We start from the raw sequence: 16,670 nt of genomic DNA, 5'->3' as shown, positions 1-16,670 counted from the left end.
TTATTACAATTTGATGAGTTCATAACTAATCTGGAATCTTGTTTCTTCAGAGCCAAAACATTCGTTGAAATATTATGCAAAAATTGATTCCCAATTCCTCATCAGAATCTTCTGATACTTTAAAGAATATCCCTAGATGCAAATCATATGGTCTTTCCTTTTACTTCCAATTTAAATAAGGGCCATCCGTTACTCTAGCCTTCTCTCATAGATAACACACATACTGTACATCTTGGGATATTCTCTCATACATACACACATACTTTTGCATCTTGGGATATTCTTTCAAGTATAAATATTTTTTTAAGACAGTCATTAAATAACAACTCCGGTACCAAAGCAAATCTCTCATTCCTAGAAAGTGGAATTCCTATAGTTTTCACGATCACTCCTAYAGTGTTCATTTGGTTGGACATCAATTGTTGGCGCTTTCTTTCCCTCCCCTATGTTGCATCCATTTTTTTCTAGACATGTCCATGTCTACAAGCAAAGTACATAACATTACTTCCATAAGGCATCTTGGGCGAGTCCTGACAAAATATTTTTCTTCAAGATATCAAGAGACGACACGTACGCAAATGCTCTCAAAGCCTCTTTCTTTCACATTGTCCTATTGGAGAAGGGAGACAGAAGTCCCATATTCGTATTTCAACTGCAGTAAGAGTAAAAAATAAATACAAACAAGTATTTCTTTGTATAATAAAGACTGATCAGTATGTCATTTCACTACATTTCATTGCAGAGGTGTCTCCGTGAAGCAGGATGGGAAAAAACACCAACTGAAGTCACAGGCACCTTCACCCACACCAGAGGTATAAATCGTATTATACACAAATGACCCCGAGACCTTATGTACGTCCCAAATGACACCCTATTCCCTATATAGTGCACTACCTATGACCAGAGCCCACATTGGGCCCTGGTCAAAAGTAGTGCACTATATAGGGAATATGGTGCCATTTGAAACTTGGAGAACTTTCTTCATCCTCTTCTACAAGGAGGAAAGACTCCTTTTAAGAGCAACTTGGACAGGAGGAGACCACTGGTGCTTTCATGTGTAATGCCGCAGCATAAGTGAACTTCTATGCCAGCCTATATGGAACAGGGTCTGGTATATAATGACAGCTAAAACAGTACGTTGACTATGAAGTAGATAGGGCTGTTTCAACAGCAGCTTACGGTAAAATAAGACTAAAGTTGGGTGCCTTGATAAAATAAAACAAATAAAATATCAATAAACTTGAATTTTGAACTTGACAAAAGCTGGACTTCTCTCAGGACTTAAGACTACTCCACTCTTATGAAATGAACGTCAGCAAAGCGCGACTGATTGAGAGATCGATCCTGACATATCGAAGAGATTATTTTTTGTCCAAATTGAACGAAACAACATGATCAAAACAAAACTTGCCTGCTTCGCCTTAATGTCAAGAAACCCCAAACTCCTTATTTTTTTTCACTTAACAATTTCAAAAGTGCCACAGAGTGTTAATTAATAATAGCACATGAATAAATTAGAGGTTAATGTTCTTCCATCTTCATTGTTGGTGCACAGATGGCACAGGCAGGTAGTTTGGTTGGTGTAATGTTTCACACATTACACCATCTAGCTCCGCCACACACACACACACACACACACTTCAGGCTATTCCACAGATAACAAGACTCTCTAATCAAGACTCTTCGAGTGTCTGTGCCAATATGCCCAGCCTTGCCACCCTATAAGCTCGCTTTGGCTAATAGTCACCTCACACAGCATTCATTTCAAAAACACAACATAAAAAAATACACAATTTACTGAAAGGTCTAGGACCGTTTTAAAGCCAATATTAGTCTGAGGAACTCAGGAATAGGTTTTTAACTAATAATACAGAAATGAAACATCAATGAACCATGGTCCGATCACTACTATGTGCAGCACTACTAACTCCATCATCATCGCTGCAATTTACTACAGCTATACATTCTTTCCATCTTTCGTTGGTTTGGCCTGTTTTAACATATCTGGTCTTATCAAGTCCGTAACAGTTTGAGGCGGTTGAGACAACATTACTCAGCCAGTCTTGTGGCTGCCGTCACCGGTTCTCTGGGCGCGGGCCGAGATGAGGTCGCGGGACACCCTCTTGCAGTCCTTGGCCAGGCCCAGGAAGTACATGAGGTCTATGAAGGCGGTGGTGATGTTCAACTTCACGCCGAACTCACTGGTGGCGTAGTCGAAGGGAAAGGTGTGGTGGTAGTTGTGGAAACCCTCACCTGGAAGGAAGGACACAAGAGGACAGGACATTTTTTTCCATAAAAATGTTAAAAAGACCAACAGGCCGATGTGCTATAGTTGTGCATCTATGAGAGTTACTTTTCCCCCCAATAGGCTTGAAAACATGATTTGATAAGAGTACAGGTGATATGTAAACTAAAGCACTTGGAGACTGAGAAGTTCCACAACAGGGTTGGGTAACTTCAGTCTTGGTGGGAGGCTGCGTGGAAGCTTTCGTTCTAGCCTAGTACTCAAACACATGATTCAACTAAGTTAATTATAGTCTCCAACTTGAAGAACCAGCATTAGATGACTCAAAAACATGCACCAACTACAGCAGCCCTCTGAATCCAGAGTTGTAAGTATCTGAGCTATATTAGTTTAATCTTGGTTGATAGTCAATTACAATTCCCACTTGTTTTAAGCAATTCAACTAAAGCATGATTTTCACAGCTGACAAACAGGCAGCTCCTACAGACAAGAGGTTASAGTAGAACAGTGGTATTCAGAGTTGGGTGTGWACTGCAGTGGGGTCACCAAAATTATTTAAATGGTCATTGGCTGTGTCTATACTCCTTATAGAGTGCAAGGCTCTGGCCAAAAGTATTGCTCCACCCAAAAGTAGTGCACTATATAGGGAATAGGGTGCCATTTCAGATTTGCCAATTGTGAAACCTGCATTAATTTATTATACATACATCTCTACGGTCCGAGCCTTTCTTATGCTATAAAGAATACTTTATAGTGCCCGGGGTTGGTTGCAAAATACAAGCCACTGCCCCCTGTGCAAACAGTTCAATCTAAGCAAGCCTAAATGTTTATATTGAGTGATAATTCACATAAAATTGTGTGAGGGGGTTTCTTACCAAGCTAAATTAACAGATCATGTTACTTATTATAACCTAAAAAAAGGATTAATGCAAGTGATTTATCTTATTTCAAGATATTTTACCTTAATTGTACTGTAAAATATCTTGAAATAAGTTATTTGTATTAAAGACTAGGTTAAAAATAAGCAAAATGATCTGTTAGATTGGGATTGAATCCCGTTCCCAGCACACTTGTCTATCTCAAGCCTATCCCTATCAATAACACTACTRAAAAATAAGAAAGGAGAGAGTGGCAGGGTTGGGGTCAATTCTYTTTAAATTCACAAAGTAAACCAAATTCCAATTCCAAATTGTCCTCATTGAAGAGAATTGGAATTGAAATGGGATCAATTCCAACTCTGGGGTGGATCTCCCCTCACTCCCTTTAAAGAGAAAGATGATCCTTACCAATGGCGCTGAAGGCCACGAAACGGTTCTCACTGGGGTTGATGTTGCGGTCGTAGGGTCGGTTGCCCCACATGTGAGCGGCAGAGTTGACCAGCCAGGTAGCGTTCAGCACCAGAGCGTACCTCATGAGGCATGGGATGAAGTAGCCCACCCACAGGGACTCATCCCACAGGAACCAGGGCACCCACATGGGCACCAGGAAACACAGCAGGACCACAGACAGCTTGTAGTACCTAGAGGGCAGAGATGAGACGTTAGAGATATACTGAGAAAAGAGACATTGTTTGAATCTAAACATAGTTACTAACGCTGAAAAGTCAACACCACCCCAAGCACCTAGATTCATAAACAGAGGTACGTCACACCTACTTCTCAGTACACATAAAAAACATGTTTGGACAAAATCTTCTGATCAGTTGATTGTGTCTACCACCATATGTTAAATCACCCTTTTCTACAAGAGCTGTGGTGAGACTAGTTTGGGACTGCGTCCAAGAGTACCCGCTGCAAGTTGACCAATGGCCAGCCAGTCACTGTACTTTGTGTGGGTATGGCCTGATCGAGGTCCTGGCAGAGATGACAGCTCTTATCAAAAGATCAGCCACCAGCGCCGTCACGGCCACCGCGACCCAGACTACCACTTTCTGTGGTCGTGACTAGAATGGGGAAACTGGTTCAGAGAGCAGCAGTGCAGAGCACAGTCAAGCTACTGGGGCTACTCTCATGCAACATACACAGAAGTATAGCCAACTACGGCATAGGTTTCTCTTGTCTGGTCACATGGTCAGGAAAGCACCTGGTCCTAACAATGAGACATTTGTGTGGAGCACTCAAGAGTTTGGTTTACCTTAGATATTGTCATGCATAGACAATGAATTCAAATACATCTAAARGTTGACGAGTAACTGGTCTCACAGAACATACACACGTACAATAATGTGGAACACACCGGTTTTGGGTTGCTTGATTATCTTGTAGTGACAATATATGGTAGAGAGGGGGAAATGCAAAACTCAATGGCATCATCTGATCACTAGTCACATGCAGTCCGAATCTTGATGTGACATTCATTCTGTAACCACCGATTTCTATGGTGGATTTTATACAGAGGTCTTTCAAGTGTTCAATGAGTGTTAAATTGCCCCTCTGTGGTACATTCTGTGCCGTGCCACAGCCAATGGAGGTTTGGTACAACTTTTCCAGAATGCAAATAGGCTTCTAGCTATAACACTGCATGATTCAAAGCAAGGGTACTGCCAAAGGCCTTTAAAAGGGCCCAGTTCAGTAAAAAAAAATCTGTTTTACTGTGTTTTATATCACATTGTACAACAGCTGATGAAACTAACACTGTAAAAGTGTAAACAATTTTGATCAGTGTTATTTCCTGATAGTTGCTGGTTGAAAATATAATCTACACAGGAACTTCTTATCAGCCTGTTTACATGGGAGGGAGTTTCATCTTGGTTAATAGACCGGTAAATTGGTTAATAGAAAGTTCCGAACAGCTTTACCAATAACAGCTAGTTTTAAGTTTTCCCCTCCCACTTAGACCACTCCCAGACAGTCCTAGCAAAATTCTTGCTGAGAAATAGTTTGTTATAAAGCTATTTGTCAGTTTTAATGGAAAACTATTACAGCAAGGTACTTCATTGTTACCCAGAAAGAGAGATAAAAACAGCTGCAMTGGGCCTTTAAAAAAAATACTTCCAACTGAAAGTACAACAAGCTACTGTATGTAGATGTTTTTAAAGTACAACAAGAATCCAGTTCCTCAAAACAAACAAACACTGTTCATAATTGGTGGCCTGAGGGTATAACTGTTCTTATGAAAGGAGAGGGTTTTACGCACATCCAAGAACAAGATCCAATACATGGATCTTTTTGCTGCTCCCAAATGTTATCTTCTGATAAAGCTAACAGGTGATAAAATAACAACGTTGACGGAGATGGTCTTTGTTAGGTCAAGCTTTATCAAAAGATCACGTTTGAGGAGCAGCAATCTCTCTAAAGCAATATCTTTAAGTATTAAGATAACGTTTTATCTGTCTTCACAGAAATGTGCATTGCGTCATAAATAAKCTCTTTACAGGAGATTATACAAACAGACAATATACCAACAGACAATATACCATCCTGTGTGGCTCAGTTGGTAAAGCATGGGGCTTGCAATACCATGATTGCAAGATCGATTCCCGCTGGGGCCACCCATCCAAAAATGTTTTCACTACCATGAGCAACTTTTGACAAACGAGTCTGCTAAGTGGCATATAAGATMAAAGGCATGGAACTAGGACGGTACAGGGCATAGACTGGAAACTGTCATCTTACTTTTTCTGGAACATAACGACATTATCTGCCTTCAGGTCCGTCAGCTCCAGCTTCTTGCCCTTCTCGATGACGTCGGGGTGCTTGCGTACGAGCAGCCAGCCAATGTGAGCGAAGAAAAAGCCCCGCACTGCATTGTGGGGGTCGGCGTCTGTCTCAGAGTACTTGTGGTGAACCCGGTGGTCCCTCGCCCACTCGTAGATGTCGTTCTGGAAGAAATAATGGTGATGTGGTTGTTTAGGAGCCACTTATATCCAACATAAAAGCAACACAGGAATCTGGGGCCATGTGTATCAAGCGTCTCAGAGTAGGAGGGAGAACCTGATCACCACTCTTACTCTGAGATGCTTGATATATACTGTTTGGCCCTAGATCCACAGTTCTGGTGTTTCTACTATAGAGATAACCATTAACATTGATTGMCATGCAAGTTGAAGGGCTCATACCCGAAACGTTCGGCAATAAAAATTTACATTTAAGTATATTTACTGGAGTGCTGTCCCATTTCTGTTCTTTGTACCATAGAGATAAACCATGTATTTATCTCCATCTCTATGCTGTAATTCTACAAGCAATTGAGATGTCAGAACACACTAATATTAATAGGTATGGGCACAACACCAGAGAGAGGGTTTAAACACAGTATACTTGAGTATAAATGCACAGTATACTATGCATTTATACACCTAGAAAACATATAGTAGAGAATAACAGTTCAATACACAATGTGTATTAAGAGGTGACCATCAGATTAACCGGGCAGCATCAGTCAGTCAGCACAACAACGCAGATTATACAGAAATTTGTTAACACTCAATCATACTTTATATACCAGCATATTGCACAGTGGGTCYCTCATTAATTAAGTTGTTGTTATTGGTGGGGACTAGCGTAGACCTTTTTTAACCTGATTGCATTGGTCACTTCTTTAAATCAAGTCATCAGTTTGTAAGGTCGTCATTGGGCCACGTGATGGTCACTTCATACATCTAATTTTGGAGATTTCTAGAATAAAATTGGGTCRATTTCACACAGGGATTTTGTACGAAATTTGGATAAGTATTCTTGTGTTGATGTTTTTGATGAAGGCTGGCTAAAGCCGCTAAATCATTGGCACTTGGCGGTAGCCTCTGCTAGCTCACTGTCCTGCCGTTTCTAACTTTCCCTCACAGATACGCCAACACAATAAAGGCCTTTTAATTGAAGCTACACTCGAGAAAGAGCCTTGGTGTTTTGGAAGAGCCATGTTGGTTGATCGCACAAGTTTAGCCTTCAAGTTTATGATGTGTGTGTATGCRTGTGTCTGTTTTTGTCCCTGTAGGGGTCCTATACTGCGTCCTCTCTGGGGTTCAATTCAAAAAGTTTTCCTTTGTTTACCTGAAAGGCCATGGAGTTAGCGAGGGCCAGAAAGACTCGGAGAGGGGTGGAGGCCTTGTAGGACTTGTGACTCCAGAGGCGGTGGGCCCCCGCAGTTATACCCAGGGCACTGAGCAAGAAGCACAAAGCAGCTAGGGGAAAGAAAGAGAGAGATTAGGCTAGATATACAGACACCCATGTCTGGCTCACACACACACACACACATACACAGAATCATGTGAAACACACAGAGACATTTGACTCCTAGTAGTTACAAGGGATATCATGTCCCATGCCTGTTCCCCATCCCTGCCTAGTTTCTGTCATTATTGAGTTATTTCTGTTGGGAACTGGCAATGGCAGTACGTATGCATGCATGTCTACTCTCAGGGTTGTTGTTGTAAAACTGCTGAATGCGTTTCTATGTGCAGCCACACAAGGCTGCTTAGGATGTGAGAACCTGGGACCTCCAACTGGTCCAGGCAGCAAAGAAGAGACATTCTGTTGTGGTGCCATGTAGCCTCACAATGGAATGTCTATTGGAATGCCGATTGTTCTTTGTCTTGCCCAATGGAATAATATGCAGTTCAGCATATGAGAGCTAGAGCGAGAGAGACAACAGTGGAAACACAGTTTTGGTTGTTCAGTATTCATTACAGTATAATCCAAGTCATGAGTTCTATCTATCTATTCCAACTATTCTCACAAAAACAGAATTAAAACCCCTGCACGTGTTTTCCTATGTCTAAACAAGCAAATAAAGATGGGTGCAGCTATTTTCTAATACAGAAATATATTTAGAACAGACGTGCCTCAGGCCACACATTCCAAAAGTCTCTCTCCATCTGCACCACAGTAGYCCTAGCCTATGAGCAGTTTGTTTAATTGAAGATAGATGGTCCGTAAACTGTTAGGCTACACATTATATGATACGAGAGAAGTCACCAAATAGGCCCTTATGACTATGTTTGTTATTTCGAGGGGGAAAATATTGAGATGGTGTGCCCCGAAATAGATTTACAAACATTCAACACTATTCTTATAGGAGGGCGGGCAAGTAGCAACATGTCGGTGTAACACCACCAAACGCCTACTTCACAAATGCATCACCMGGCTCAGCACATTCTCTTCTCGTTGGTCGACCAGATAAACCATGCTGCGTAGACCAACAACTTGAACGAGGAAAAGGGCGTAGAAACCGATACAAGCGCAACAAGAACYTTTGAATAAAATGGCACATTAAGTAAATGTTGATACTTACTCCAAGCCAGAGTCAGGGCCGACGCGGAGGGCACGAGCATCAGTCCATAAAGCGCTCCAACATGTAATAAAAACATTAGTATGATGTTTCTCCACACCAGTCTCATCGGTGGTTTAGGGCCCTCTTTTGCTTTGTAACTATCATCAAAAACATCATCCCTCGTCGACGTTTCTGGCATCACGGCATCTCCGTTTTGTTGCTTGTTGGGGTTTGTCGTCTCTGTCATTTTTGCTGTAGAATTCTGTAACGTGCCCAGTGTTGAGAGACGAGATCTATACTTAAAAGAGGACAGATAGCTATTCAGTTTACATGACAAACACCGGCATCATGGTCCATCCCACCAGGAAATCGAGCACGCACTTCACACTGTGAAAGTGCGTGCTAGCAGCTAGATGAAAGTGCGTGCTCGATTTCCTGGTGGGCAAGCATCACTGGTTGCAATGCTAGGATAGCATAGGCTACTCTAAAACGAACACATAATTTGCTATCAACTGGCATAAAATACATAACTTACTGCGTAGAATGAAGATAATCGTTAAAATGTACCAAAAGGGGCACAACGCGGAGATGGCTTCTTCGTGCGAAAGTTGACAATTGAACGCGTTGTCAGCTCTACTCGTAGTGATGACTCCGCTTACCTAACCTGCTGCTGAGTTTCATCTTCAGACCTCGTTTTAAAGACTGCAATTGGTCGAGGGGCATTTGATGCCACTTCTACCCTAATCGTTTCATTGGTTGCCTTCGTATCTGATGTTTATTTTACAACCCATGGCAGTGAAATGTTGAAAGACATCCAGATAACACCCCCCACCCCCCCTTTTCTATTTGTTTCTATCTTTACAGTCGCGCTCATGTTAATTTATGTGATCACAAATTACGCAACTTGTGTCAACATGGTCGGATAGCTGTTTGTTTGATAGGCGTAGTCTAGTTAGATAGACAGACACCACCTTTCCAAAGTCAGTGCTCAGCAGTAGCCTTTCCATAAATTGGTCATTACAATAAAGAAAATTGCATTTTGTTGTTCATGGAGAGGATGTGGGGTGATGGGAGTTGAACGATACATTCCAACATTATGATTAATCACATCACTAGAAATATAGGCTAGGCCTACTTAATATAATATTGCAGAAAGTAATAACTATTAATATAATCTCATATACATATTCCAAATGTTCWTTATTCAAGGTAGAACTTGTCCTTTTGACACTCCTGAATCACTTGAATCAAAAGAGRGAGGCCAAAGGGTGATGGGTATTTTCTGTTACAATGTTACTCATTATGTGTAATGAAATGAGTATAAAAACGATTAATATAAACTCATATACAGTGGGGTCTGAAATCATTGGCAGATAGGGGTCAWCATTATTGGCACCTGTTTTCAGTACCTTTTAATACCTAACCTTGCTATGATAACAGCACTGAACTTTTTTCTAAAATGTTTTATGAGATTGGAGAACACATTGGGAGGGATCTTAGGGACAGATATACATTATTGGGGAAGGGGTGGTCCAAAATAGGGGAGGGTTGTCAAACCATTTTTTTTGCTTTGGGGAGGGTTGTGTGTTTTTTGGGGGGGGGCACAGGGGAGGGTAGTGCGTTTTTTCCCTGGTTTACATATGCTCTTCTGCTCGTATTTTCTCTATAAACAATGGCTTGACTTACTTTGATATTACCCTAATGAAGTTTAGACACGTTTGTGAACGTTTGTGGCTATTATTAAGCTTTAATTACTGTATGCCTGCCTATGATATAAAGGCATGATGTGAAGGCAGTACACACCGGCGCTCCAACTGACTCCGACAGTTGAACTTGAGGTGAGGAAGTCTGTTTTAGGCCTACCAGAGTTACTCCTATAATCTAACAATATAATGCTTATCTTTATACAAAATATTCTGAGAGAAAATGTACAAATTAGCCTCCTTCTGTACGTCTATATCTATATAGCAGACGCAGTAGCCATCTGACATAAAGAYATGCATGRCAGTGRCGTAGCATGCCACCACATGTCTCTATTTCTCTCTATCTCTCTGGGGTTAGGCCRARGCTTCTCTTCCTTTATATAGGCTGTATACACAGTATATATTTATAAAAATATGAATATCATAGCCTATAGGCCTATGCATGCAATGCCCTGGTACATGTAGTGCTTAAATCTCTGACAGCTGAACCGTGAGGTGGACAATTATTATTTTAGGAAAGTAGACAAAAACAAATGAAAAACAGACTATAAAGTTATGCATATGCTACACATCGAAACACAAGGAATAGTGTTTTTGTAATTTGTTATTGCTGTTTTTAAGGACACGTTAATGTGGCTCATTTGGCCGACACCCCTCATTGTGTCTGTATCTATGTAATGGTATTTATGTAAAAACAGGGACCACAATGGAAATAAGTTRCCGACTTTATTGTGCAATCCCGGTATCTTTTAAAAATATTTGTGTATATATGTATTTTTTGAACTGACAAATWAAATCAATCAATCAATCCAAACTGTGCATCGGCCAAATGATGAATGGTAAGYGTCATCTGTTACAAAACATCAAKAAGTTGAATGACAATCWGAGATTGTCAAGCCAAGCCTTCTATACTGGGTAAGCCTACAAGGTAGGGAGGGATGTATTTTCTGTTTGTCCAGATTGACATAGTCTATTTATTGTGGTGTTGAAAATGCAAACCATGATATTGAAGTGCCCGAAGTCGGTATGGTTTGTTTATTGGTTGTGTGGTGCATTGGCACAGACACCTGTTGGTTGAAAATTAGTTGCATACTGTATATTTTATATAATTATAAATATGGCATCAAAATGTTGAAATGTTTTCCTAGCTGATCATTGTCTGCAGCCGGCTCTGATCGTAGTGTAATGAAACAGGTAGGGAGAGCTCCTCTGTGGTGGTCAGCGATCCCTCAACCTTCTGGCCCGTAWCCCTGCGTAGCATCAACTGTGCCACAAAAGTGTGCTGAAGAGGCAAAGTTGATATCCACGTTTATAAACGCAGGGTCGTGACAGTTATTGTTATTTTTGGTCGTAAACATTATTTTGAGTTCATTCTGTGAGGGGGAGGGTGTTCAATATATTTTGCAGGGTCGTGAAAATAATTGTAATATTGGCGAGGGGGGCACATTTTTTTGTTGATGACACCTTGACTTGGACCAGCCCCTCCCCCCTAGTACATTTTGATCTGTCCCTTAGGCCATTTCTCCATACAGAATCTTTCCAGATCCTTGATATCCTTTGTCTGCCCTCTTCAATTCAAACTACAGGTTTTCAATGGGCATCAAGTCCGGAGACTGAGATGGCCATTGCATAAGGTTGATTTTGTGGTCAATTAACAATTTATTTGCACATTTTAATGTTGCTTGGGGTTACTGTCTTGCTGGAAGATCCATGTTTCAGCCTCCTCGCAGAGGCAACCAGTTTTTTGCCTAAAATGTCCTGGTACTTGGTAAAGTTCATGATGCCCTTGACCTTAACAAGGGCCCCAGGACYAGTGGAAGCAAAATAGCCTCATAACATCAAAGATCCACCACCAGAATTTGCAGTAGGTATGGAAGAAAAGATCCCTCCCAATGTGTTCTCCAATCTCATAAAACCTTTCAGAACAAGGCTCAGTGCCTATATCCTCGCAAAGTGAGGTATTGAAAACTATTGAAAACAGAGTGCCAATAATTTTGAAACRTATCTTTTTCATTTTTATTAATATTACTTGCTCAACAAAATCTCTTTCTCTGAGCAATGGCATTAAGATAATCTAATTMATAWAWRWTTTTWGCATACAATATAGCTCAGTATTTGTATTATTTATTTTATACAGTCTTTTTTGCTCATATTTATCAAGGGAGCCAATKATTTTGGATCCCACTGTACATATTCGACATACTAATRATAAAAAATGGAACCCTTTCCTTTGACTCTCCTGAATAAGCTGAATAAATAAAGGTATGCTTTTGCATAATGAAAATATGACTCATCCTGTAGACCAGACTCATATTTATATAACAAGGACATTATGAATGAGAGGACTCATGTTTCAGAAGCTGAAGAACATGTGCACATCCAGGTACATTTTCAAGGTGCTGGAGTTATAGGTGAACTCATGAAAAATCGAAATGAAAATGCCGCACACTGCTGTTCATGCTCCCAGGCCCTTTTATTSATACAATGTTTCAACCCTTAGGTCTCCATCAGGCATCCATTACCTAAGGMCGAAACGTTGTATCAATAAAATCCCCTTGTAGCAGGAACAACAGTGTGGCGCATTTTCCTTTTAATGTTTCAACACACGATCAGGCAGCAAGGCTCGGGTGTTAGGCAAACACACCATAAAACGTGCCATATTTCACCTGTTGGAACATGACAAGCCTTCATGACTGACATAAGTCAATAATGAGCATGGGCCTACTAATATAATATTGCAGGTAATATGATATGAGTATGATAACTATGAATATATACAATATCATACATATTCAACATGGAACCTTTTCTGTTGACTCTCCTGAATTGCTTGAATCAGTTGAGTCCTAGAGGAACAGGGGGAGGTGGTGTGGCTACATGGTGTACAAGATTATTCATTCCTAGCTTGAAGCCCATTACTTGTAACTATTAGTATGATCTAACAGTGGTTCCCAAACTTTTTATTGTCCCGTACCCCTTCAAACATTCAACCTCCAGCTGCGTACCCCCTCTAGCACCAGGGTCAGCGCACTCTCAAATGTTGTTTTTTTGCCATCATTGTAAGCCTGCCACGTACACACTATACAATACATTTATTAAACATAAGAATGAGTGTGAGTTTTTGTCACAACCCGGCTCGTGGGAAGTGACAAAAAGCTCTTATAGGACCAGGGCACACATAATAATATAATAATAATCAATAATTTTGCTATTTATTTAACCATCTTACACTCATCCCCAAAGCCAACACTTTCTTTGGTCGCCTTTCCTTCCAGTTCTCTGCTGCCAATGACTGGAACGAATTGCAAAAATCTCTGAAGCTGGAGACTATTATCTCCCTCTCTAACTTTAAGCATCAGCTGTCAGAACAGCTTACCGATCACTGTACCTGTACACAGCCAATCTGTAAATAGCACACCCAACTACCTCATCCCCATATTGTTATTTATCTTCTTGCRCTTTTGCACTCCAGTATCTCTACTTGCACATCATCATCTGCACATCTATCACTCCAGTGTTGATGTTAAATTGTAATTATTTCGCCTCTATGGCCTATTTATTGCCTTACCTCCCTACTCTTCTACATTTGCACACACTGTACATAGATTTTTKTATTTTGTTATTGACTGTACATTTGTTTATTTGTAACTGTGTTGTTGTTGTTTTTGTCACACTGCTTTGCTTTATCTTGGCCAGGTCGCAGTTGTAAATGAGAACTATATATAAAACCTTATTTGTTCATTGAAAATTGTGAATAACTCACCACAGGTTAATGAGAAGGGTGTGCTTGAAAGGATAAACATAACTCTGCAATGTTGGGTTATATTGGAGAGAGTCTCAGTCTTAAATCATTTTCCACACACAGTCTGTGCCTGTATTTAGTTTTCATGCTAGTGAGGGCTGAGAATCCACTCTCACATAGGTATGTGGTTGCAAAGGGCATCAGTGTCTTAACAGCGTGATTTGCCAAGGCATGATACTCTGAGCGCAGCCCAATCCAGAAATCTGACAGTGGCATCTGATTAAATTACATTTTCACAGAACCGCTTGTTGCAATTTCGATGAGGCTCTCTTGTTCAGATTTCGGTAAGTGGACTGGAGGCAGGGCATGAAAGGGATAACGAATCCAGTTGTATGTGTCATCCGTTTCGGGAAAGTACCTGCYTAATTGCGCAGCCAACTCACTCAGGTGCTTCACTATATTACATTTGACATTGTGGGTAAGCTTGGGTTCATTTGCACACAAAAAATCATACAATGATGGAAAGACCTGTGRGTTGTCCTTMTTAATGCAGACAGAGAAGAGCTCCAACTTCTTAAACATAGRCTCAATTTTGTCCCGCAAATTGAATGTAGTTGCGGAGAGTCCCTGTAATCCTAGATTCAGATCATTCAGGCGAGAAAAAGCATCACCCAGGTAGGCCAGTCATGTGAGAAGCGGTCAGACAAGTGAAAATMATGGTCAGTAAAGAAAACTTTAAGCTTGTCTCTCAATTTAAAAACATGTGTCAATAGTTTACCCCTTGATAACCATTGCATGTTGTAAAAGTGTTAAATGGTCGCTGCCCATATCATTGCATAGTGCAGAAAATACAGGACAGTTCAGGGGCCTTGCTTTAACAAAGTTAACCATTTTCACTGTATTGTCCAGAACGTATTTCAAGCTGTCAGGCATTCCCTTGGCAGCAAGAGCCTCTCGGTGGATGCTGCAGTGTACCCAAGTGGTATCTGGCGCAACTGCTTGCACGCGCGTTACCACTCCACTATGTCTCCCTGTCATGGCTTTTGCGCCATCAGTACAGATACCAACATGAGCAGCAGCTACGTTTGGCTACATACGGACCGTTAGTGGAATTCCCGCGAGAGAGTAATGGTTAATGTGATTGGATATGAATTATTTGTCTAGGCTTCCTGTATTTGACATTGTGTTGTTATAGCACTGGTTTATATCGGCGGTTTAATTTACATTTTGGCAGTGAAACGAGGCTTRGCAGGTGAGAAAAAAACCTCACCCAAATGTATAGCCCCGTTGGAAAATATAAATGGACTGTTTGAAAATGTGAAGAAAAAAATAAGTATATAAAAAAAAAAAAAATCACATTTTTATTTGGCCTACCCCCGACGGCATTGCGCGTACCCCAGTTTCGGAATACCTGATCTAAGTATGATCTAGTATGAGGATATTATGAGTATATATTCCATATTGTCATTATTCGAAATGGAAACTTTTCAATTGACTCTTCTGAATCCCCTTTTGGCACGAGTAGAGCACCACCAGTCATACATGGAGTTTCCCACCTGGTTGAACTTTGACCAAGTATTTTCAAATTCCAATTAATTGGAAGYATCAAGAACACCATATTTTAAGCTTCCTGTTAATCCCTTGAAGCAACAGAGTGTTAGAGGTAGCCTATTGCTGCCATAATGTTAGTCAAGCTGTAACGTTAGCCTCATGTCATGTTTATAGAATAATGATTACATAATAACTATGAATAGAATCTCACATATTCAAAAATATATATATTCGACTCTCATGAARCACTTGAATAACTTGAATCCTCAATAGCCTATTTGCTGTAATAACATTGGTCATCCTATAGCCTAGACTCATGTTTATATAATAGGGATATTATGAATGAAATGACTCAAATGTCAACACATGTTCAGGATCAAGCAAACACACCATAATAACGCCCATATTTTACCTGTTGAAACATGGCCTCAATACTCCAATGAGTCAACCAACCATATACAGCTTAGACTGCAGTGCACTACAGATAAAGATCTTATTTCATTGCTTGAAAATAACAGAAATAAAAGTATATGGATGCAATAATATATATTTTCCTTTTTGCACGAGTAGAGCACCACCAGTCATACATGGAGTTTCCCACCTGGTTGAACTTTGACCAACTATTTTCAAATTCCAATTAATTGGAAGGATCAAGAACACCATATTTTAAGCTTCCTGTTAAAGCCTTTAAGACTGTCATTGCAATGCTAGAAAACTTGCTTTGTTGGTCCATTTGGATGGAAATCCTGTATTTGTTGCTGTAACAGTACCCAATCTGACACTTAACACACAATTAAGGGCTGCTGGAGCAAAGAGCCTTGCTCTAGTGCACAACGGTGCTTGGTAGCATACGGGATGTTGAAGCCGGTAAACCATGAGGCTACCTCCGCCAATCAGGTTGGTTGACTCATGGTATGACTCAATCAACTTTATACAGTTTACTTGGTACAGCTACACTGTAGATAAATATCTCATATCACTACTGAAGAGTTGTAAATACATAGTATATGGTTCTGTATTGCACAGAGCACAACCGTCATACATGGATTTTCCCTGCTGGTTCAACTTTAACCAAATATTTTGCCAAAATGGGATCCTTAAAATGATCAAACCCACAATTATAATCATGTGCCATATTTTACCCGTTGGAACATGACAAGTGTTCAAAACTGCCATGAGCCATCCAATCTTACAACTCTTCGTAGGCAGAAGCATGCATTCT

At 40.4% G+C, this 16,670-nt stretch overlaps 1 protein-coding gene across 4 annotated transcripts; it reads right to left on the bottom strand.

Moving 5' to 3' along the window:
* Positions 1-1,778: 1,778 nt before the first annotated feature.
* Positions 1,779-9,151, bottom strand: scdb (stearoyl-CoA desaturase b). 4 transcript variants are annotated; one of them, XM_023970519.2, is made up of 6 exons: positions 8,988-9,151; positions 8,474-8,750; positions 7,234-7,364; positions 5,860-6,065; positions 3,532-3,764; positions 1,779-2,253 (listed from the first exon to the last, which is right to left on the bottom strand). In XM_023970519.2, the coding sequence occupies exons 2-6, from the start codon at positions 8,697-8,699 to the stop codon at positions 2,054-2,056; spliced, it is 996 nt and encodes a 331-aa protein (XP_023826287.1). In that variant the 5' UTR covers positions 8,700-8,750; positions 8,988-9,151; the 3' UTR covers positions 1,779-2,053. The 4 variants fall into 4 exon arrangements, with proteins under 4 accessions (XP_023826287.1, XP_023826288.1, XP_023826289.1 ...); XM_023970520.2 differs by having other exon boundaries at positions 8,474-8,745; XM_023970521.2 differs by having other exon boundaries at positions 9,020-9,128.
* Positions 9,152-16,670: the final 7,519 nt, after the last annotated feature.

Source organism: Salvelinus sp. IW2-2015, linkage group LG25, assembly GCF_002910315.2.
Source record: "Salvelinus sp. IW2-2015 linkage group LG25, ASM291031v2, whole genome shotgun sequence".
NCBI lineage: Eukaryota > Metazoa > Chordata > Actinopteri > Salmoniformes > Salmonidae > Salvelinus > Salvelinus sp. IW2-2015.
This window is presented reverse-complemented; position numbering and strand designations above follow the sequence as displayed.